The 23,490-nt window shown below is 44.5% G+C and overlaps 1 protein-coding gene across 1 annotated transcript in view; it reads right to left on the reverse strand.

The window, feature by feature from the left end:
• adgrv1 (adhesion G protein-coupled receptor V1) overlaps window positions 1-23,490 on the reverse strand; it is a 415,446-nt gene that overhangs the window by 61,163 nt on the left and 330,793 nt on the right. Inside the window, exon 85 of the mRNA XM_060907086.1 lies at window positions 18,967-19,145. Coding sequence (XP_060763069.1) covers window positions 18,967-19,145 — 179 coding nt within the window. The remainder of the gene's footprint in view (window positions 1-18,966; window positions 19,146-23,490) is intronic.

Consider the following 23,490-nt stretch of genomic DNA (forward strand, 5'->3'; position numbering starts at 1 on the left):
AACGCGGAATGTTATTTCACATTCATGCAGAAGCACAGGGCAAAATCCTCCATAATATAAGTGAAACCAGCATGGCATTAGTCTTTCATGTTTCAGCCTTAAAGTCGCAGAAGTAAACACGTTACGCTTTTTACATACTGAAGGTCAAATATCCCACAGTGGCGACTGTGGATTCCAGTGGCTTTGCTGTAATATTAGAGCCACTCAGGGAGGATGGAATGATGCTGAGGTAGTGCTGTAACTATAAGTGAGGCCTGCTGCCGAACAATCAAGGGTGGAGAAAGGGACAAAGTGAGGACAGATTAAGAAAACAGACAGGTCACACAAAGCTAGCTGACGTACACTGCCCGATAAACCACCCCAGGGAGTGGTGAAAGACGGAAAACAAGCTCTTAATCACTGTATGGGTAAACAAAATGCTTTCCACTTGTGTGTATTTACGCACTGCATGACAAATGTACAGGCATTATCGCATCGAAAAGTACCTTTGATTTGAAAAGCGTCTCTGGGATTTAGTTTACACCCCTTTGTGTTGACACTGACAATAAATCAGCATGTCATGAATATCAGTGTAAGGTAATGGGAATCCATAATAGGCGCTATAATAAAACTGTCATGAGTCACTTTTAAGAAGTCATGACCTCTGAAATAAAGTGGAAACAAAATAATAACGCAAAGCAAAATAATACACTTCAGGAGGTCCTGACACCCTGATATCTCTTCCATGTTGTGTTATTAGCACGGGCGGAAAATAATGAAGTGCATGTACTTTGTGACAGTACCTGACTACATTATTTTTTTTAAGTATAATTAAATCATAGTACTTGAGTTTTAATAAATAAATAAAAAGGGTGGCACGGTGGTGTAGTGGTTCGCACTGTTGCCTCACAGCAAGAAGGTCCGGGTTCGAGCCCCGGGGCCGACGAGGGCCTTTCTGTGCGGAGTTTGCATGTTCTCCCCGTGTCCGCGTGGGTTTCCTCCGGGTGCTCCGGTTTCCCCTACAGTCCAAAGACATGCAGGTTAGGTTAACTGGTGACTCTAAATTGACTGTAGGTGTGAGTGTGAGTGTGAATGGTTGTTTGTCTCTATGTGTCGGCTGCAATAATTTGGTGACTTGTCCAGGGTGTACCCCGCCTTTCGCCCGTAGTCAGTTGGGATAGACTCCAGCTTGCCCATGACCCTGCACAAGATAAGCAGTCAAGCCCGACGCACACGGGCAACTTCTCGTCGCAAGCATATTGCCATTTTTGGACGCAAGTTTCCCCTCTTGTGTGTACGTTATCTGCAACCAGTGGGCGATTTGCGGAGGGGGATGCAAGTCATGTAGAAATCACATGACTATTTCACAGGCAGGGATTGGCTTAGCCTTTGGAGGTGATGCGTTCGTTATCACAAAGATATGCACATGTGGCGATAGCGCTGCAACCAGTCAGTGACTGTCAATTTTTTTGTCGCAGTATATCAAGCATGTTTGATACCTGCGATCTGTTGCAAGCAACAAAAAAATCGCCATCGCAAATATCCGCACACGAAGCGATTTTTTGCTTGCGTCAAAAAGTTTCACGACCAAGTGACGGAAAATTGCCTGTGTGCGCTGGGCTTTACAGATAATAAATAAATAGGTAAATAAATAAATATAATGTTCGACTTTGCTATATTTAAAAGACAGTATGTGCAAATTTAAAAACAATGCAATTTCAAAACCCAGTCAAAGTAAAGCGGTTTCCTTCCAAAAGTTTACAAAGGCCCTAAATACTTCGGCAGCAGCAGCAATGTCTGAGACAGTGGAGACAGTCTGAGACAGTGGAGAGGAGACAGTGGAGACAGTCTGAGACAGTGGAGAGGAGACAGTGGAGACATTCTGAGACAGTGGAGAGGAGACAGTGGAGACAGTCTGAGACAGTGGAGAGGAGACAGTGGAGACATTCTGAGACAGTGGAGAGGAGACAGTCTGAGACAGTGGAGACAGTCTGAGACACTGGAGAGGAGACAGTGGAGACAGTCTGAGACAGCGGAGAGGAGACAGTGGAGACAGTCTGAGACAGTGGAGACAGTCTGAGACAGCGGAGAGGAGACAGTGGATACATTCTGAGACAGTGGAGAGGAGACAGTGGAGACAGCCTGAGACAGTGGAGAGGAGACAGTCTGAGACAGTGGAGACACTCTGAGACAGCAGAGACAGTGGAGACAGATGAACATCCCTGGCCCAACCCATCGCATATCTTTAATCGCAAAACAGCACAATAATGATTTGAATCTTATGCGAGCCAAAACCAGTAAAGATATCTGCATTTAACAGCTCAACATGCAACCTGTGGTAACAAATACAGGCCAACTATTTGCTAGCTGAGTGAGTGAAACTAGCTAGACAGACCTTTTGATGTTTTACTGTATGACTGCTCTGTATTAAACTTAACATGGAACACTGATGATCGTTTGCCTGTTGTGTTAAATAAATAAATAAACATTTATAGCAGCGCGCACACACATACATACATATATACATACATACATATATATATATATATATATATATATATATATAGTGCTCAGTGTAAATGAGTGCACCCCCTTTGAAAAGTAACATTTTAAACAATATCTCAGTGAACACAAACAATTTCCAAAATGTCATACATGTCAACCTATACGGAATGTCCGTATTTTATACGGATTTGATTCAATAAACGTAGTATACGGGCGTATAAATAAAGTTATACGGATTCTTTTAAAAAACTTCAATATTTATTTAGAGCTATAATCAATTCCCACGATGATAAACGTACTGTACACCACAGACAGCCAGTAAAGAGTCTTATGAAATCGCGCGTTATCTTGTGGTAGCGAGACTTCGTTCCAATTTTGATCATGCGCACACCGCATTGCGAGAATCCCGCCAACCGTGAAGTCATAGACATATAAACATAGACGCCGCCTTCTGCGTAGAATCATACGTCATCCTCGCCGCCATATTGGATGTGGCAAAGTGGAGATTCTTCAACTGTCTCTGGTATAGCGTCTAGACAGTAGCCGAGAATAAAGATGCCTCATTCATGTGCTGCGTTTAACTGTACCAACAGGTTTACCGTCCAAACGAGATCACATGGGATTACCTTTCACAGGTGAGACTGGAAAAATACTTTGTATTCATTCTGAAGGTTTATTGTTATTAATATTGAATAAAAAGTAACTGGGATATATGATTGTTAATTATCATTCAAATTTTAGGTTAATTATTTTAATTTGCATCTTATACGGATTTTATAAGGGAAATACGGATTTTGGAGGTTGGTTATACAGGTTTGATTGACCAAAGGTTGACATGTATGAAATGTTGAAAAGACAAAGTTTAATAGAACATCTGTTTAACTTATAACGTGAAAGTAAGGTTAATAATATAAACTTAGATTACACATTTTTCAGTTTTACTCAAATTAGGGTGGTGCAAAAATGAGTACACCCCACAACAAAAACTACTACATCTAGTACTTTGTATGGCCTCCATGATTTTTAATGACAGCACCAAGTCTTCTAGGCATGGAATGAACAAGTTGGCGACATTTTGCAACATCAATCTTTTTCCATTCTCCAACAATGACCTCTTTTAGTGACTGGATGCTGGATGGAGAGTGATGCTCAGATTGTCTCTTCAGAATTCCCCATAGGTGTTCGATTGGGTTCAGATCAGGAGACATACTTGGCCACTGAATCACTTTCACCCTGTTCTTCTTCAGAAATCCAACAGTGGCCTTAGATGTGTGTTTAGTCATGTTGGAAAAGTGCACGACGACCAAGGGCACGGAGTGCTGGTAGCATCTTCTCTTTCAGTATAGAGCAATACATCTGTGAATTCATGATGCCATCAGTGAAATGCAGCTCCCCGACACCAGCAGCACTCATGCAGCCCCACATAAGGACACTGCCACCACCATGTTTCACTGTAGGCACCATGCATTTTTCTTTGTATTCCTCACCTTTGCGACGCCATACAGTTTTGAAGCCATCAGTTCCAAAAACGTTTATCTTGGTCTCATCATGGTGGTGTAGTGGTTAGCACAGCTGCCTCACAGCAAGAAGGTTCTGGGTTCGAACCCAGTAGCTGGTGAGGGCCTTTCTGTGTGGAGTTTGCATGTTCTCCCCGTGTCTGTGTGGGTTTCCTCTGGGTGCTCTGGTTTCCCCCACAGTTCAAAGACATGTGGTTAGGTTAATATGGGATGGCCTTGGGCTGAGGTGCCCTTGAGCGAGGCACCTAACTCCCAACTGCTCCCTGGGTGCTGTTAGCATGGCTGCCCACTGCTCTGGGTATGTATGTGTGTGTGCATGTGTGTGTTCACTGCTTCAGATGGGTTAAATGCAGAGAGGAAATTTCACAAGTGTGTGATGAATAAAGTTGTGCTTTTTTTCTTTTCTTCACTCCAGAGTATAGAGTCCCAGTAGTCTTAATCTTTGTCAGCATGGGCCCTGGCAAACTCTAGGCGGGCTTTTTTGTGCCTGGGCTTTAGGAGAGGCTTCTTTCGTGGACGGCATCCATGCCATTCCTCTGCAGTGTACACCGTATTGTGTCATGGGAAATAGTCACCCCAGTTTGGCTTTCTACTTCTTTAAATAACTGCAGCGAACTTGCATGCCGATTTTCTTCAACCCTTCTCATCAGAAGACGCTCCTGTCGAGGTGTTAACTTCCGTGGACGACCTGGACGTCTCTGTGAGATGGTTGTGGTTCCATCTTTCTTAAATTTTTGAACCACTTTTGCTACAGTATTCTGACTGATAAGTAAAGCTTTGTTGATCTTCTTGTAGCCTTTACCTTTGTGGTGTAAAGGAATAATTTTCTTTGGGGAATTCTGAAGAGACAAGTTGAGCATCACTCTCCATCCAGCATCCAGTCACTAAAAGAGGTCATTGTTGAAGAATGGAAAAAGATTGATGTTGCAAAATGTCACCAACTTGTTCATTCCATGCCTAGAAGACTTGGTGCTGTCATTAAAAATCATGGAGGCCATACAAAGTACTAGATGTAGTAGTTTTTGTTGTGGGGTGTACTCATTTTTGCATCACCCTAATTTGAGTAAAACTGAAAAAATGTGTAATCTAAGTTTATATTATTAACCTTACTTTCACATTATAAGTTAAACAGATGTTATATTAAACATTTTGGAAATTGTGTTCATTGAGATATTGTTTAAAATGCTACTTTTCAAAGGGGGTGTACTCATTTACGCTGAGCACTGTACCCGTATGTATATGTGTGTGTGTGTGCTGCTATTGCATATTGATATCACTCAGGACAATGTGTAAGGGGCATCTTTGCTAGATAGCCAACTATAACTATTTCTTCTTCTTTCGGCTGTTCCCCACAGCAGATAATGTCCCCCCATCTCCTCCTGTCCTCGTATCTTTTTCTGTAGCGCCAACCATCCTCATGTCCTCCTTCACCACATCCATAAATCTCCAAACTATACATCACAGCTGCTCTTACTACTGTCTTGTACACGTTCCCTTTCACTCTTGCTGGTACTTTTCTCTCACAAATCACTCCTGACCCTCTCCTCCATCCATTCCAACCTGCTTGGACTCTCTTCACTTCTCTTCTGCACTCGCCATTACTTTGTATAGCTGACCCCAGATATTTGAACTCCTCTGCTTTGACCACCTCTATTCCTTGTAGCTGTAAGCTAACTATAACTATTTAACCTGAGCTAACTAGCGAGCTAACATGAAAACATGAAATCCCAAAAGCATTTGACTAAAATGAGCTATCCAGCTAACTTTACCTTTCTGTATATACTGTTGATAATAGAGGTGGTGTTCACTTCAGCGTGGCTCACTTGCATAGTTAATATAATTATTCAAAAATGCATTCCTTACATATAGGACATTAGTTGTGATGTACCGTATATAAAAGAAAATACAAAAAAAAGTAATCTGTAAAGTAATTACTCAAGTAGGTTTTTCACCAGAAAACTTATTTATTCTTGAGAAGTTTTACTGATCACTACTTTTACCCAAGTACATTACTACTACACTAGCAGTACCTTTACTCTAATCAGTACGTTTTCTACTCTTTCCACCACATCACATATTGATGCTACATGATTTTAGCTTCCCCAGCGATTGCTCCTCTCGAACATTTATAAGCAGCAAACACATTTACTTTGCCTAATCCAAACTTAGGTACTTAGGAAAATGATTTAAGGATTATTTAAAAAAAAAAAAAGCTTTTGGCAGCAGCAATGTGGGACCATTCAATCAGCTCAGTACAGTGAAGCGGGCAGCCAGTTCCTTGTGGTTTTCCTGACAGGAAAGGTAGAAAAAATGATTTAACATAAAGGATTTAAAAAATTCAATCTGATTTCCTCTGCGAAGTTAAAAGGGACAAGAAATATCCAGAGAGGTGATAAGGAAAAACCAGAGGCTTTGTTATACTGTTCGAATTTTGCTGGTATGGGTTGGGTCGACTTGGTGTCTTAGACGGAAACATCACAATTAATCACTACAAAGTTATTCTGACTCACCGACTCATTTTTATGATGATGGGAGCAGTCTCTTATAGGATGACCACACCCATCCGAAGGGCATAAGAGCTCACTGAATATTTTTGATGAGTGCAAAACGGATATAAATCACATGCTATGGCCTTCACAGTCACAAGTCACAGTGATGTGTTAGACAGCGCTCTCCACTATCACCAAAACACCGATTGAGGGAATCGTGTCCATCGCTCCAGTACAGTTACAGAAACTATGTGCTAAAGTGCAATGAAACTGTTCTGGTAGCTCATTGTGGTCAGACACCTTAGTAATGGCCCTTTCCACTGCATGGTACCGTACCAGCTCAGATCCACTTGCCTTTTTATCCCCCACCCAAACTAAGTTTGGCGGGGGGATATAGAAACGGGTTCCGTCCGTCCGGTCACATTTTCATTTCCGGGCCATATCTTTAAAACTACTGAAGATTCGATCTTCATGAAACTTTGTATACATATCAAGCAACATGTGAACTGGTGCCTTTTGCTATTTTGGATTTTTGAAGAAAAAAAAAAGTATTTTTCAAATTTTTATATAAAAAATAGATTTTGACTTATTTCTAAGAGCAATGTTCATTTCCGGAGCATATATCCAAAACTATTCATGATACGGATTTGAAACTTGGTATACATGTTAACAAGGTGATGTAGATGTGCCTTTTCATACTAAGAAATTTGAGAAATTTAAATTTTTCATGTTTCCATGGAAACAATTTCAGACTTAGTCTCTCAGGTTAGTCTTAGGGTTTGTTTCCGGAGCAGAACTTGAAAACTATGAGTGGTATGGTCTTGAAAGTTGGTATATGTGTTGATTAAGTAATGTATATGTGCCTTTTGATACTAAGAAATATGAGACATTTTAATTTTTAAACTAATTTTGTTTAACAAAACTCATTAGAAACGTGACGGATTGTCGGGACTTCCACTTGACATAACACTGTTTCACACACACACACACACACACACACACACACACACACACACACACACACACACACACACACACACACGTGAGTAGTAGTGTTGATATTAATAAAGATGTTCCTGTGTGTTATGTTGATGATGATGTCATTGCAGGGCGGCACAGTGGTGTAGTGGTTAGCGCTGTCGCCTCACAGCAAGAAGGTCCTGGGTTCGAGCCCAGCAGCAGATGAAGGCCTTTCTGTGTGGAGTTTGCATGTTCTCTCCGTGTCCGCGTTGGTTTCCTCCGGGTGCTCCGGTTTCCCCCACAGTCCAAAGACATGCAGGTTAAGTTAATTGGTGGCTCTAAATTGACTGTAGGTGTGAATGTGAGTGCGAATGGTTGTCTGTGTCTATGTGTCAGCCCTGTGATAACCTGGCGACTTGTCCAGGGTGTACCCCGCCTTTCGCCCGTAGTCAGCTGGGATAGGCTCCAGCTTGCCTGCAACCCTGTAGGACAGGATAAGCGGCTACAGATAATGGATGGATGGATGGATGGACGTCATTGCAGTTTTATGCGGCGTCACTATGACGATGAGCTCTCGTGGAAAATGAATTGCCGATACCGAAATCAAGTAGAGTCGTGTCAAGTCAAATCGAGTCGGTACCATGCAGTGGAAAAGGGCCATAAGAGACGATGTTGAATTTTTTTTCCTTTTAATTGTGATCCGTCTGGATATACATTAAAAATTTATATCCACAAGTATGCTTACATTTTTAGAGCAACAATTTTGAATACTTAAAACAAAATGTGATGATCTGTTGCTCCATCTGAACAATAAACTGATTGGACCAGATGATTTTAATATGTGAACGAGTTTCCTTATAATTTTTTTTTCAGTTATTGAAATCTAAAACATAATAGCTTAATACATAATGTCATGGTATTACTTGAGATAATATACTTTATACACTATATACAATATACATGATACATATATAAAATACTTATAATACAGTCTTTATTTCTATCATAGCCTAAATATGAAGAGAAATTCATAGCTGTCTTAGCAGCATGCCTGTTTTTCTTTCTTAACGAGAATGCTTAAAAACATGTTTCTCTGATTCAGCTCTTTTGAGACATGGTACATACTGTAGCTCCCTCTCTGAAAACACATCCTTGAAACTTGCTTCCTTGTGAAGAGGCGGGAACTGGAAAGCCATGTGAGATGAGGTGAGATGACATCACTTGTTTGTCTCTCTAAGAGAGGGTTAGTTACCTTTCCGGCAAAGACAGAGAGTGTAGCCACCCTGGAGACCACAGAAATGTTGCTAAGAAAGAGGGAGGAGGAAGAAACTAAAGCTCTTTACTATTACCTGAGCCTGGGTGGGGATATAACTGAACGTATACACAGTCACGCATTGTGACCTCATAACCACAGAGCAGCTAAAAATAGCCCCACTACCCCTACTTACAAATGCAGAACCCACCTCCACTCATTCTGGGTAGGACACTTGCACTAAAAACAAAAGAAGTACTTATTCTGCCAGGCGGGATAAGTGAGATTAAAATCATCCCAAGGTTGAGAAAGAACAATGTGTGCCTACAGAATATGCATGCATGTATGGACAATACTGTGCAAAAGTTTTAAGCACCCTATTGTTTTTTTAAGGACAAACTTTGTTAGAGATTTTTATTTCATGACTTCTACATTATGGAACCAGTATAAAAACACTTTAGATTTTCAAGCACAAAATTAAATTACAGGCATTTAGCAGACGCTCTTATCCAGAGCGATGTACAACATACCCAGAGCAGCCTGGGGGTTAGGTGCCTTGCTCAAGGATACTTCAGCCATTCTATTCCTGCTGGTTCAGGGAATCAAACCAGCAACCTTTTGGTCCTAAAGCTGCGTCTCTAACCATTAGGCCATGGCTAATGTTTGTATGTCATTAAAGAAAGCAACATATTACATAACAGACCACTTGTCAGACAAAAACGTAATGAAGGCTACTGGGTTTTGCTGCAAAATTAAGAAACAAGTGTGACAAAGTGTCCAGAAGAACTGTGGCTGGTTCTGCAAGATGCTCAATAAAACTTACAGCTCAGTTCCTTATAAAACTGCATTCACTGTACCTGAGACTACTATTTAAATTTTTTTTTTAAGCAAAGGGTTGTCATAACCAAACATTGACTTTTTCATGCACTATTGCTTACTGATGTTTATGGTATTTTTTTTTTTAATGTAGAAACATTTCATTTAATTATTTTTGAAGGTATCTTTGCTCTACTGCATTTCATTGGATGTACCTAAGACTTTTGCACAGGACTGTATATATATATATATATATATATATATATATATATATATATATATATATATATATATATATATATGTGGGGGGGGCAGTGATCTATGTGAGACACGTTTGTAGAATCCACTGCCAAGAAGTGGTTTTATTTCATCACTTCTCAAACATTTGATTCAACTGATAATTATAAAATATAAATATGAAGGAACTTCATTAATGTTTAAAGACTCCTTATAATAAAATATAATTGTACGGTATCTAATAAATATCCTGTTGATACACTATTGACTTTGTGCTGATTTTTTTTCTGATGCCCTATACTATACTAGTGCATCTCAAAAAATTAGAACATCATCTGAAAAGTTCAATATTTTCCTATCAATTATTTAAGAAAGTGAAAATTTTATATTTTCTAGACTCGTTACATATAAACTAAAATATTTCAAACATTTTTCTATTTTAATTATGATAATTATGGCCTTATTCACTCAGTTCTTCCAGCTTGTCCCACTTATGTGTGTGGGATAGCTGCCATGTGGACCCTATTGATCCACATGTCATTAATTGGAGCATAGTTTTACACCAGATGCCCTTCCTGCAGCAACCCTCCCATTTCTGGGCTTGGGAAACAACCATTCACACGAACATTCACACCTATGGACAATTTAGAGTAGCCAGTTAACCTAACTGCATGTCTTTGGACTGTGGGGGAAACCGGAGGAAACCCACACAGACATGGGGAGAACAAGCAAACTCCACACAGAAAGGCCCCCGCTGACCACTAAGCTTGAACCCAGAACCTTCTTGCTGTGAGGCGACGGTGCTATTGATAATTATGGCCTACAGCACAAAAAAAAAAAAATCTCAAAATATTAGAATATTTCATTTCGAGTTTGAGTAAAAACAGTATAAATACTGTGTATCTCTTGGTCTAGTTCACTACACACAACCACAATCAAGGGGAAAACTGCTGACTTGACAGTTGTCCTGAAGATGATCATCAACAGTAAGCCACAGAAGGTCATTGCTGAAAAGGCTGGCTGGAAAAGGTGCACAAGCAACAGGGATGTCTGCAGCTTTGAAAGGATTGTCAAGTAAAGTCGATTCAAGAGGGCAGCACGGTGGTGTAGTGGTTAGTGCTGTCGCCTCACAGCAAGAAGGTCCTGGGTTCGAGCCCCGTGGCCAGCGAGGGCCTTTCTGTGTGGAGTTTGCATGTTCTCCCCGTGTCCACGTGGGTTTCCTCCGGGTGCTCTGGTTTCCCCCACAGTCCAAAGACATGCAGGTTAGGTTAACTGGTGACTCTAAATTGACCGTAGGTGTGAGTGTGAATGGTTGTCTGTGTCTATGTGTCAGCCCTGTGATGACCTGGCGACTTGTCCAGGGTGTACCCCACCTTTCGCCCGTAGTCAGCTGGGATAGGCTCCAGCTTGCCTGCGACCCTGTAGAACAGGACAAAGCGGCTAGAGATAATGAGATGAGATGAGTCGATTCAAGAACTTGGGAGAGCTTCACAAGGAGTGGACCAAGGCTGGTGTCGGTGCATCGAGAGCCACCACGCATAGAAGTCTCCAGGAAAGGGGCTACAACTGTCGCATTCCTAATATCAAACCACTCCTGAATCAGAGACAAAGTCAGAAGCGCCTTACCTGGGCTAAGGAGAGAAAAAACTGGACTGTTGCTCAGTGGTCCAAAGTCCTCTTTTCACATGAAAGTAAATTTTGCATTTTATTTGCAAATCTCGGTCCTAGAGTCTGGAGGAAGAGTGGAGAAGCACAGAATCCAAGCTGTTTGAAGTCTAGTGTGAAGTTTCGATAGTCAGTGATGATTTGGAGTGCCATGTCATCTGCTGCTGTTGGTCCACTGTTTTATCAAGTCCAAAGTAAACACAGCCATCTACCAGGAGATTTTAGAGCACTTCATGCTTCCATCTGTTGACAAGCTTTATGGAGATGCTGATTTCCTTTTCCAGCAGGACTTAGCACCTACCCAGTACCAAAACTACTACCAGACAGTTTGCTGACCATGATATTGCTGTGCTTGACTGGCCAGCCAACTCACCTGACCTGAGCCCTATAGAGAATCTATGGGGTATTGTCAAGAGGAAGATGAAAAACACCCAACCCAAAAATACAGATGAGCTGAAGGCCACTATCAACGCAACCTGGGCTTCAGTAACACCTCAGCAGTGCCACAGGCTGATCACCTCCATGCCACACCGCATTGATACAGTAATTCATGGTAAAGGAGCCCCAACCAAGTATTGAGTGTATAAATGAACATACTTTTCAGAAGTTGGACATTTCTGTATTATAAATGTCAAGTACGAGACAGGAGAACCAAGTGCGTGTCACGAACACAAGTTGATTTATTGCTAAAGGTGAAAGGAGATGGGGAGAGTGAGAGTCTGAGTGGTGGCTGCGGCAGAGCACGCAGTGGTAGTAGGGTCCCTTGGAGAGAGTGGCTACAGGAGCTGGGACAACACCGGGCACAGACTGGAGTGGGGGGCAGGCAGGTGTTGGCAGGTAGTACTGGGCAGGAAAGCAGTCGTTGTCGGGTCAGGCAAGTTTTCAGTGACGGAGATCAGTTGTGTAGAGAGCCAGCGAACAGGAACGTGTTGCTTCGCAGACGAACTGACACTGAATGTTTGGAGACCTGTGCCTTAAATACACTCACACAAGGAGCAGGTAACAAGAAGCAGGTGACAGTGATAAAGAGCTCAGAGCAGGTGAGCTTCCTGATTGGTTAGAGTGAGAGTGTGAGGGGGTGTGGCAGCCAGGCAGTGTGTGGTGGAAAATTACCCATGACAGAAACCCCCCCCCCAAGGGACGGCCCCAGAAGTCCCAAGGAGAGAGACACCGAGCAGGGTGGGCAGAGGGGGAACCGGAGGAGGGTCAGAATTCCTCCGACCTGTCAGTGTCCATGGTTTCATCCTCAGAGGGCAATCCACCATCCGATGACACCGGATCAGGTTCAGAGCCAGAGTCGGGGGCAGGCGCAGGCAGAGGATCGGGTTCAGAGTCGGATTCGGGGGTAGGCGTAGGCACAGGATTGGGTAGAGGACAATCTGGCTGGACAGACCCGCGTCGGGAACCCCTTGGTCGGCCCCTCCGGATGGAAGGCTGGTCAGGATGGAGGCGGTGGAAGTCGGAGATGAGTGTCGGGTCCACGATCCTCCTGGCGGGGACCCACATCCTCTCCTCAGGACCATAGCCTTTCCAATCTACCAGGTACTGAAGGCCCCTGCCCTGCCAACGCGACTGAAGCAGACGTTCAACGGCGTAGACTGGACCCCCCTCAATGAGGCGAGGAGGAGGCGGCGGCGGTGCATTTGGGACCAGGGTGCTTTCGTGAACTGGCTTCAGTTTGGAGACATGAAACGTCGGGTGCACCCTCATCGACCTAGGCCAGAGGTGGGCAAACTACGGCCTGCGGGCCACATCCGGCCCGTTGGCGTTTTTAATCTGGCCCGCAGAAGACAATCATATAAACACGATTGAGCAGATCTATAAACTATAAGCATCAGTGTTATCACGTAGACAGGTGTTCTAGAGATCCGTCTTTCCAGTCAGTCGTATTCACGCGAGATTACATTTGCAGAGTGGTGCAGCGCGTGCCATGGAAGTCATTCTGGCGCCCGTGCCACTGATTATCTCGAGAACACAGGATAAAACTTTACAATGAGTGGTCCTAAAAAAAGAAAAGTGGACAGTGAGTGCAGGGTGTTCAATAAAGAATGGACAACTAAATATTTTTTTTTGCTGAAGTCCGATCAAAGGCTGTATGCCTTATTTGCAAAGAAACCGTTGCAGTTTTAAAGGAATATAATATCAAATGGCACTTTTCCTCCAAGCATGCTAATTATGCTAACAACCAGTCAGCGCAAGCACGGACGAATACAGCTCAGCGGTTGCTGAGTGAATGTGAGTATTAACACTTTCTCTTTTTAAAACTATGTTGGAGCTGTAATAAGATGGTAGTCATATGTTTACAGACATAATAATATAAAAAGTATAACTCTTAGTAATTTTGGTTGTCGTGGGTGGCTGCTGTAGTGCTGGTGTTTGTTTTTAGGTGTATATTTTTTTTTATGTGCCAATCTATTGAACTGCAAGCATTTTTCTGCTCTGCCTTTGTTGACTGAGAACTAAAATAAATGTCAATCTGATCTGCATTTGGGTCTCTGTCAGTGAAGGCCTTACAATAACACTAAAGCTTTTCCAGTTTATGTTCGATATGTATGAATTTGGTGTTGGCCCGGCCCGCCTGGCAAATTTCAAAAGTCAATGTGGCCCCTGAGCCAAAAAGTTTGCCCACCCCTGACCTAGGCAGTTGGAGCCGGACTGCAGACGGGCCGATTGCCTTCTGTACAGGAAATGGGCCAATGTATCAGGGTGCCAACTTGCGTGACTCCACTCTGAGTGGCAGGTCCTGGGCCGAGAGCCACACCTTCTGACCCACCCAGTACGTAGGGGCTGGAATCCTCCGTCGATTGGCCCCAGCAGCATAACTGGTAACGGATCTGAGGAGGGTGGTCCGAGCTTGGGACCAGGTTCGGCGACAGCGACGGACGTATGCAAGGGCAGATGGACAGGATGCATCTCCCTCCTGACTTGCAAACAGCGGTGGTTGGTAGCCATACACGCAGTGGAAAGGGGACAAGCCAGTGGCGGAGCTCGGAAGGGAGTTGTGGGCATATTCCACCCATAAGAGATGTTGAGCCCATGACCAAGGATTGAGTGAAGCCATGCAGCGAAGGGACTTCTCTAGCTCCTGGTTGAGTCACTCTGACTGCCCATTAGACTGAGGGTGGAAGCCAGATGTGAGACTGGCAGTGGCCCCTAGGAGGTGGCAGAACTCCTTCCAGAATGAAGATGCAAACTGTGGGCCCCGGTCAGACACAATGTCCCTTGGAAGCCCGTGGATCCGGAACACCTGCTCTAGGACCACTTGTGCAGTCTCCTTTGCAGAGGGCAGTTTAGGCAACGGAACAAAGTGGGCCATCTTGCTGAATCTGTCCACGATGGTGAAGATGACTGTGTTGCCATCAGACGGGGAAGGTCCAGTGACAAAATCCAGCGAGAGGTGGGACCAGGGTCGCTTGGGCACCGGCAGGGGTTGAAGTAAACCTGCTGGTGGACGGCTGGGGGTCTTGTGCTGATTACAGGTGGGGCATGCTCTCACGAAGTCATGGACATCTCTCCTCAGCGAGGGCCACCAGAACTGCTGGGAGAGCAGATGAATGGTGCACGTGACACCGGGATGACAAGCTAAGTGAGAGTCGTGACCCCACTGAACCACCTGAGATCTCAGATGTCCTGGAACAAAGAGGCAGTTGTCGGGGCAAGCACTAGGACCCGGCTGGTTTCGAATCGCTTCTCTGACCTGTTCCTCAATATCCCAGGTCAGAGCAGCGACAACACAGGAACTCGGGAGGATGGGGGACGGGTCTTCCACTGGTGCTTCATTCTTCTGAAATACACAGGAAAGGGCGTCGGGCTTCGCATTGTGTGAACCAGGACGATAGGAGAGAGTGAAATTGAACCGCGTGAAAAACAGGGACCACCGGGACTGGTGCGAGTTCAATCTTCTGGCTGTTCGTATGTATTCCAGGTTTTTATGATCTGTCCAGACCAGGAATGGAATGCTCGAGCCCTCTAGCCATTGTCGCCACTCCTCCAGAGCGAGTTTGACAGCAAGCAGCTCACGGTTCCCAATGTCGTAGTTCTGTTCGGCCGTGGACAGTCTGCGGGAGAAGAAAGCGCAGGGATACAGTTTGCCGTCCTCCTCTGCGCGCTGGGAGAGCACTGCCCCGACTCCTACGTCCGACGCATCCACTTCCACCACAAACTGCCGCTCAGGGTCGGGCATCTGGAGGATGGGAGCTGAAGTGAAGCGTGCTTTGAGTGCCTTGAATGCCTTGTCTGCCTCCAGGGTCCACAGGAATGGTGCTTTAGTGCTGGTGAGGGCAGTGAGTGGAGATGCTACCTTGCTGTAATTCCGAATGAACCTCCTGTAGAAGTTGGCAAAGCCCAAGAATTGTTGCAACTTCTTGCGGTTCTCCAGTATGGGCCAGGATGTCACTGCCGATACCTTAGCAGGATCCATCTGAATGCTCCCCTCTGCCACTATGTACCCCAGAAAGGACACGGATCTGGCGTGGAACTCACATTTCTCTGCTTTGACGAAGAATGAGTTTTCCAGGAGACGGCGCAGGACCAGCTGAACGTGACGGATATGGTCTGACATGGATCTTGAGAATATCAAAATGTCGTCCAAATAAACGAATACAAAGATATTGAGCATGTCCCAGAGGATGTCATTCACTAGAGCCTGGAACACTGCTGGGGCATTGGTGAGGCCGAAGGGCATGACCAGGTACTCATAGTGTCCGGTTGGTGTATTGAACACCGTCTTCCACTCATCGCCCTCTCTCATGCGCACCAGGTGATATGCATTCCTGAGGTCGAGTTTAGTGAAGACGGTGGCCCCCTGGAGCAGCTCGAAAGCAGACGACAAGAGTGGCAGAGGGTAATGGTTTTTGACCGTGATGTCATTCGGTCCTCTGTAATCAATGCATGGATGGAGAGAGCCGTCCTTCTTTCCAACGAAAAAGAATCCGGCTCCGGCAGGGGAAGATGACGGGCGGATTATTCCAGCGGCCAGGGAGTCATTGATGTAATCCTCCATGGCTCTCCTCTCGGGTGCAGACAAGGAGTACAGACGGCCCTTCGGTGGTGTGGTGCCCAGCAGGAGGTCTATGGCGCAGTCGTATGGCCGGTGAGGAGGCAGAGAAGTGGCTTTGGATTTGTTAAAGACATCTCGGAGACCATGGTAACAGGCAGGCACCTTAGAGAGGTCAGGGACAGAACTGGCGGTTTCGGGATTGGTGGGTATGACTGCCCCCTTTAAGCAGGTCCGGTGACATTCCCTCCCCCACTCACGTATCATGCCGGTCTCCCAGTCAAGGTGGGGGTTGTGTTGACGCAGCCACGGATAGCCGAGGATGAGGGGTTGTCCTGGTGAATGCAGAAGATGAAACTGGATGGCCTCCTGGTGGTTTCCTGACAGTAGCATGGTTACAGGGGCTGAGGTGTGAGTCACTGTGCCGAGTGGATGTCCGTCCAGGGCTTGTGCGGGAACAGGTGTGGACAGGTGGTGGCGCCCTACGCCCAGTTGTCGAGCAAGCTCTGCATCCATGATGTTGGCCTCGGCTCCGGAGTCGACCAGGGCGGAGAGTGTATGGGTGGAGTTGGGGAGCAGAAGACGAATCTGGAGCAGGGATTTACGAATTGGGGGAGGCCGAAGACACGTTGAGCTCACCCGGATCTCCCCTACACCTGGTGAGCTCTGGTGCCCCTTCTCACGCCTGCGGGTCTGGATCCGGCGGTCGATACGAGCTGCGAGGGCAATGGCTTCATCAAGGGTTGGTGGCAGGTCATGAGAGACGAGTTCATCCTTGATGTAATCGGCCAGGCTGTGAAAGAAGGTGTCCACCATGGCTTCCATATTCCATGAGCTGCGTCTGGCCAAAGTGCGGAAATCAATCGAGTAGTCAGCTATGGTCCGATTTCCCTGACGGATGGTCATCAGTGCACGGGATGCCTCTGCTGATGAAGAGCCCAGGTCGAACACTTTAATCATCTCCTCCACAATCGCCTCGAAGGTGGCACAGGCCAGAGTCTGTCGCTCGAACTCAGCTGCTCCCCATAGTCGAGCCCGGCCCGTCAGGTGGGTGATGATGAATCCGACTCTGGATCCCTCAGTCACGAAGGTCCTGGGTTGCGGTGAGAACTGGAGTTGGCAGCTAGTCAAGAAGGCCCGGACCTGGGTTGGGTCACCATCGAAGCGCTCAGGGTTTCCGATCTTGGGCTCTGGGGTGGGAGTTTCGGGAGCTGAGGATGGTGCCACCTGAACAGGAGCATTGGGAGCTGGAGCATCGGGCACAGGAAGAGGCGCAGAGGGAAGGAGTGGTGCTGACGGAGCAGGAGCAGGCGGACTGGACAGGTTAGTCAGCATCTGGATCACCTGGGCAAGTTGCTCTTGTTGTTGTTGGATCTGCCGTTGATGCTGATGGCCGATCTGGATTAAGGATGCAATGTCGGCAGACATCCTGGTCACCTCTCCCTCAGCACGTTCAAGGCGGTCCAGGGCTGATGGTTCGTGCGCTGGTTCTATAGTGGTCAGTTCGTACTGTCAAGTACGAGACAGGAGAACCAAGTGCGTGTCACGAACACAAGTTGATTTATTGATAAAGGTGAAAGGAGATGGGGAGAGTGAGAGTCTGAGTGGTGGCTGCGGCAGAGCACGCAGTGGCAGTAGGGTCCCTTGGAGAGAGTGGCTACAGGAGCTGGGACAACACCGGGCACAGACTGGAGTGGGGGGCAGGCAGGTGTTGGCAGGTAGTACTGGGCAGGAAAGCAGTCGTTGTCAGGTCAGGCAAGTTTTCAGTGACGGAGATCAGTTGTGTAGAGAGCCAGCGAACAGGAACGTGTTGCTTCGCAGACGAACTGACACTGAATGTCTGGAGACCTGTGCCTTAAATACACTCACACAAGGAGCAGGTAACAAGAAGCAGGTGTCAGTGATAAAGGGCTCAGAGCAGGTGAGCTTCCTGATTGGTTAGAGTGAGAGTGTGAGGGGGTGTGGCAGCCAGGCAGTGTGTGGTGGAAAATTACCCAATTAGTTGAGCAGGGAGCAGACTCATGACAATAAATCCTTTTTTAATTGATCTTAGGAAAATTCTAATAATTGGAGATTCTGGATTTCTGATTTTCATGAGCTATAAGCCATAATCATCAAAATTAAAACAAAAAATTCTTGAAACATTTCACTTTACATGTAATGAATGTATGAAAGTTTACCTTTTTGAATTAAATTATGAAAAAAATGAACTTGTTCACGATATTCTAATTTTTTGAGATGCACTAGTAGCATTTCATTCAATTGCTAACACATTTATTGTAATAACATGATACTTTAATACTTTAAGGCTTTAATATTATCCTCTCTATATAAATTTTATTATCATCACTACTATTTACAGTGACATTATTTTTCTTACTTATGCATAAAAATACTAATTATATCCTAAGAGCCTTTGTGATCCCAATTTAATACAAAATGAGCAGAACACAGATTAATGCATTGTAGTTTGAATTATTGTTGTTAATAAGTGATGAAACAAAAGCAGTTCATGGTTTTGGACTCTGTTGTATGTGACAGTGCACTCACAGCTCTCCCTGTACCAGTCCATAGACATCATGAATGCTCCAACTATAACCACCGAGCAGCACAGTGACGAGAATAATGATGACCAAAGCAGGAAGTCCCCAGCTCAGCAGGAAGTAGAGCAGATAGCGTCTCTCTGTGTGTTCATCATTCATCACCAGGGTCTGCCAGAAGTTAACGGCCTGGGAAAAATGGGAAAAGCAACCAACAAGATCAATAAAATATGGAAAATCATTATCAAGTCTCCAAATATTTAATGCGGATTTATAATTTGAAGAGTTACAAAGGCTGATCAGACAGCAGTAGTTTCATTTGCAACTCTGTCTTTCACCTTAACTTATGAAGATTTACATATGACATCTGTAAGATTCCTTTCTGTAGGAGTTTTATTCTTGGGTTTCAGCTGATAGTAAAAGATTCACAGCATTTACAAATTTTTATGATTCTAATGGTGTCTGCAGGTACCATCAATCCATTATCTGTAACCACTTATCCTGTGCAGGGTCGCAGGCAAGCTGGAGCCTATCCTAGCTGACTATGGGCGAGAGGCAGGGTACACCCTGGACAAGTGGGCAGATCATTGCAGGGCTGACACAGAGACACACAACCATTCACACTCAACTTAGAGCCACCAATGAACCTAACCTGCATGTCTTTGGACTGTGGGGGAAACCGGAGCACCCGGAGGAAACCCACACAGACATGGGGAGAACATGCAAACTCCACACAGAAAGGCCCCTGGGCTCAAACCCAGAACCTTCTTGCTGTGAGGCGACAGTGCTAACCACTACACCACCATGCCACCCAGGTACCATCAAGTTAAATCAAATACTTTAAAAGCCATTTTTAATGTCATTTCATGTACAATTAAAGACCAGATTTACAGAGATGATACAAAACATCACATTTCTAGGTATTTAAAAAGGAAAATTGTACAAATCTGTGTATAATCTTTTTTTTTTGGATGGCCATCCTGTTTCTTTTACTGTTCACATACACTAAATGACTTACTACTGACCTCTGATCAGGGCTATGTATCCTTGCTTATATTGCTTGAGCCACTGACAATACCATTCTCCTTGAAAGACTAGAAAATATTGTGGGATTTAAGGGAACGGCCCTCTCCCGTCTCAGGTCTTATTGAACTGATCGCTATCAGTTTCTTGCTGTAAATAGTGACTTTTCTTTGCATACTAACAAAGTTTGGCATTCCACAAGGTTCTGTCTTCGGCCCACTGCTTTTTTTATTTATATATGCTACCTCTGGGTAATATTATTCGTAAGCATGGTATTAGCTTCCCCAAAGCCAGATGAGAGACACCAGCTTAATAAAATTGAGGAATGTATAAAGGACATTAGACACTGGATGCTTATTAACTTCCTTCTACTTGACTCTGACAAGACAGAATGGACCACGTTCAGCTAGAAATATGTGTTCTGATTATACAGTAACTCTGGATGGCCTTTCTGTTTCTTCATGTGCAGCAGGAAAAGACCTCGGTGTGATCATTCACTCCAGACTTTCATTTGAAACTCATGTCAATAATATCACGAGAATAGCTTTCTTTCATCTCAGAAATATTACTAAGATAAGAAATATAATGTCACTACATGATACAGAAACAATAGTTCATGCCTTTGTTGCCTCTAGGTTGGATTATTGTAATGCCTTACTCTCTGGATGTTCCAGTAGGTGCATAAACAAGTTCCCGTTAGTCCAAAATGCAGCAGCAAGAGCCCTTACTAGCAAATTTTGCTTTGATTATCTCATCTCATTATCTCTAGCCGTTTTATCCTGTTCTACAGGGTCGCAGGCAAGCTGGAGCCTATCCCAGCTGACTACGGGCGAAAGGCAGGGTACACCCTGGACAAGTCGCCAGGTCATCACAGGGCTGACACATAGACACAGACAACCATTCACACTCACACCTACGGTCAATTTAGAGTCACCAGTTAACCTAACTTGCATGTCTTTGGACTGTGGGGGAAACCAGAGCACCTGGAGGAAACCTACGTGAACACGCGGAGAACATGCAAACTCCGCACAGAAAGGCCCTCGCCGGCCACGGGGCTCGAACCCAGACCTTCTTGCTGTGAGGCGACAGCGCTAACCACTACACCACCGTGCCGCCCGCTTTGATTATAAAAAAATAAATAAAAATACTACTACTGAACTATAAAGCACTGAATGGTCTCATGCCACAGGACCTGAGCAAACTTCTGGTCTTTTATGACCCTTCACTCCTGCTTAGATCAAAAGGTGCAGGCTACCTGTTGGTACCTCAAATATTGAAAGCTACATCAGGGGTGAGAGCCTTTTCTTACAAAGCCCAATAGTTATGGAACAGCCTTCCAAGTAGCGTTTGGGACTCACAGTCTCAGTGTTTAAGTCTAGGCTGAAAACATATTTGTTTAGTCAAGCCTTTAGTCAAATCTTATTATTAGTTAAAGGAGTAGATCTGGAGGGTCTTCAGGCATAGAGTGTTTTGGTAAACTGGGATGTATGGATGTTGTTGCTCCCTCCACTCTCACACATTCATTCAGATTTGTTGACAGTGTAGTAGCTGGCTGATTTATGTCCCAGAGCTCCCTCATGTCTGCATTACCTTCTGGTTCTCCCTTTTAATAATGCTGTCATAGTTAGTCTTGCCAGAGTCCCTGCTTGCACTCAGTGAAAAATGTATACTATTCTTAACCATTAGGTGACAACGGGCATACCTAACAACCTGTGCTCTCCCTCTATCTCTCTCTTTCTCTGTCAAGTTACACGTCAATCCTGAGACATCAGTGATGCTAGCATAGGCGGTTTTAAACGGGGGCCAGAGGGGGCCAGTGCCCCTGTAAAATTGCTCCTGGCCCCTGTTGTGGCCCCTGTGCTGAACAGATAATAAGATTTATTAATTTTGACGTGCGCTGGCTCGAAGATCGGAACTGACATGACGGAGTGTTCTACACGGACTCCTTAAAGCGCTACACGCACACTGTTACCTGCAGCAGAACGACCAGCAGCAGCGCGAATTGTAAACTTCGGACGTGAGTGATAACAGCTGTCACGTCCGAAGTTTTTTGATTGAAAAGCCATCAGATACAGTAGCGTTGACACGTTTCACTGAGCCATATAAAGAAGTATTTTTTGAGCTCTTTAGACTATGCAAAATAGCTGTGGCACTCCCAGTGAGATCTGCCTCTTGTGAGCGGAGTTTCTCCACTTTGAAACTAGTGAAGACCTACGGTACCTCCGATCCACCATTAGTGAGGAGCGTCTAAGCAATCTTGGTGTGCTCAGCATTGAATCCAGAAGGTCCAAGGCTTTGAACCTTGATGCATTTGTAGATCGTTTCTCAAGGAGTCACAATCGCAGAATCTTGTTGTTGTAGTGTTTCAGCCTGCTGTGAATGCTATAGGGTGATTCTGAGACCACTGTATGTGAATTTATTTTTTCTTTCTATTTTCCCCCCTGCTGTACATAAAGAGTGAGATGATGACAGTGTGATTTAGATAAAGATAGTGATTGTACATTCAAGTCTCATGCTGTGAAAAAGAAAATTCATTCATGCTGTGAATTTAAAAAGTGTCATTGGACAGATAAAAGGTTCATTGTATGCAAAAATACAAATCTTATTTTACAAAAAAGAGAAACATGGTTTTAAGATTTATTGAGCACAATTTATGTTTAGGCTATTGAGACAGAATGTTTATCTCATTGTATTTATGCTCAATGTATTTTTTTTGGTTTTAAATAAACTAAACAAAACATTTTGAACGCTTAAATATTGCCGTTTTTTCCTTATGTGCCCCCCTGAAAAAATACTGGCCCCACCTCGGCCCCCCTAGTAATTTTGGTCTAGAACCGCCACTGGATGCTAGCCTCTCCTGCTCTTTGGACCTGCCTGATCCATTCTGATGCCCTACGTCTGGCTGAGGTTCTCATCAGATCGTTCCTGCGGAGGATGACCCCATATGGACAGTCGAAAGATACACTTAAAAGATAGCTCTGGACACTTCCAGTTTTGCTACAATGGTTTGGGACTGCAGTTGTCATGAACAGTTTTGCGCTTGGGTCTCTATTGACATACATTTGGTGGCTTCAACAAAAGAGACTTCATGCTAGGACTATAGTGAATTTCCTAGCTACACAGTTGTACATTGTGACTATATAGCACACAGTTATAGAAACAAGTTATTTATAATCATGCTATCTGTTATCACCCAAATGAAGATAAGTTCCCTTTTGAGTCTGGTTCCTCTCGAAGTTTCTTCTTCATGCCGTTTGATGGATATTTTCTTTGCCATCGTTGCCACAGGCTTGCTCATTAGGGATAAATAACTTTATTAGGGATAAAATTAGCTCATACATGTAAAGTCTGTATTTTTCTGTAAAGTTGCTTTGCGACAATGTCTGTTGTTAAAAACGCTATACAAATAAACTGACTTGACTTAAAGCTCCATAAAAGCCAGTAAGAGTCATGTAGTATGTCATATGCAACATAAGTTACAGCACAGGCGATTGCTCTAAGACAACGAGGG

This window comes from Neoarius graeffei, chromosome 24 (assembly GCF_027579695.1).
Source record: "Neoarius graeffei isolate fNeoGra1 chromosome 24, fNeoGra1.pri, whole genome shotgun sequence".
Lineage (NCBI taxonomy): Eukaryota > Metazoa > Chordata > Actinopteri > Siluriformes > Ariidae > Neoarius > Neoarius graeffei.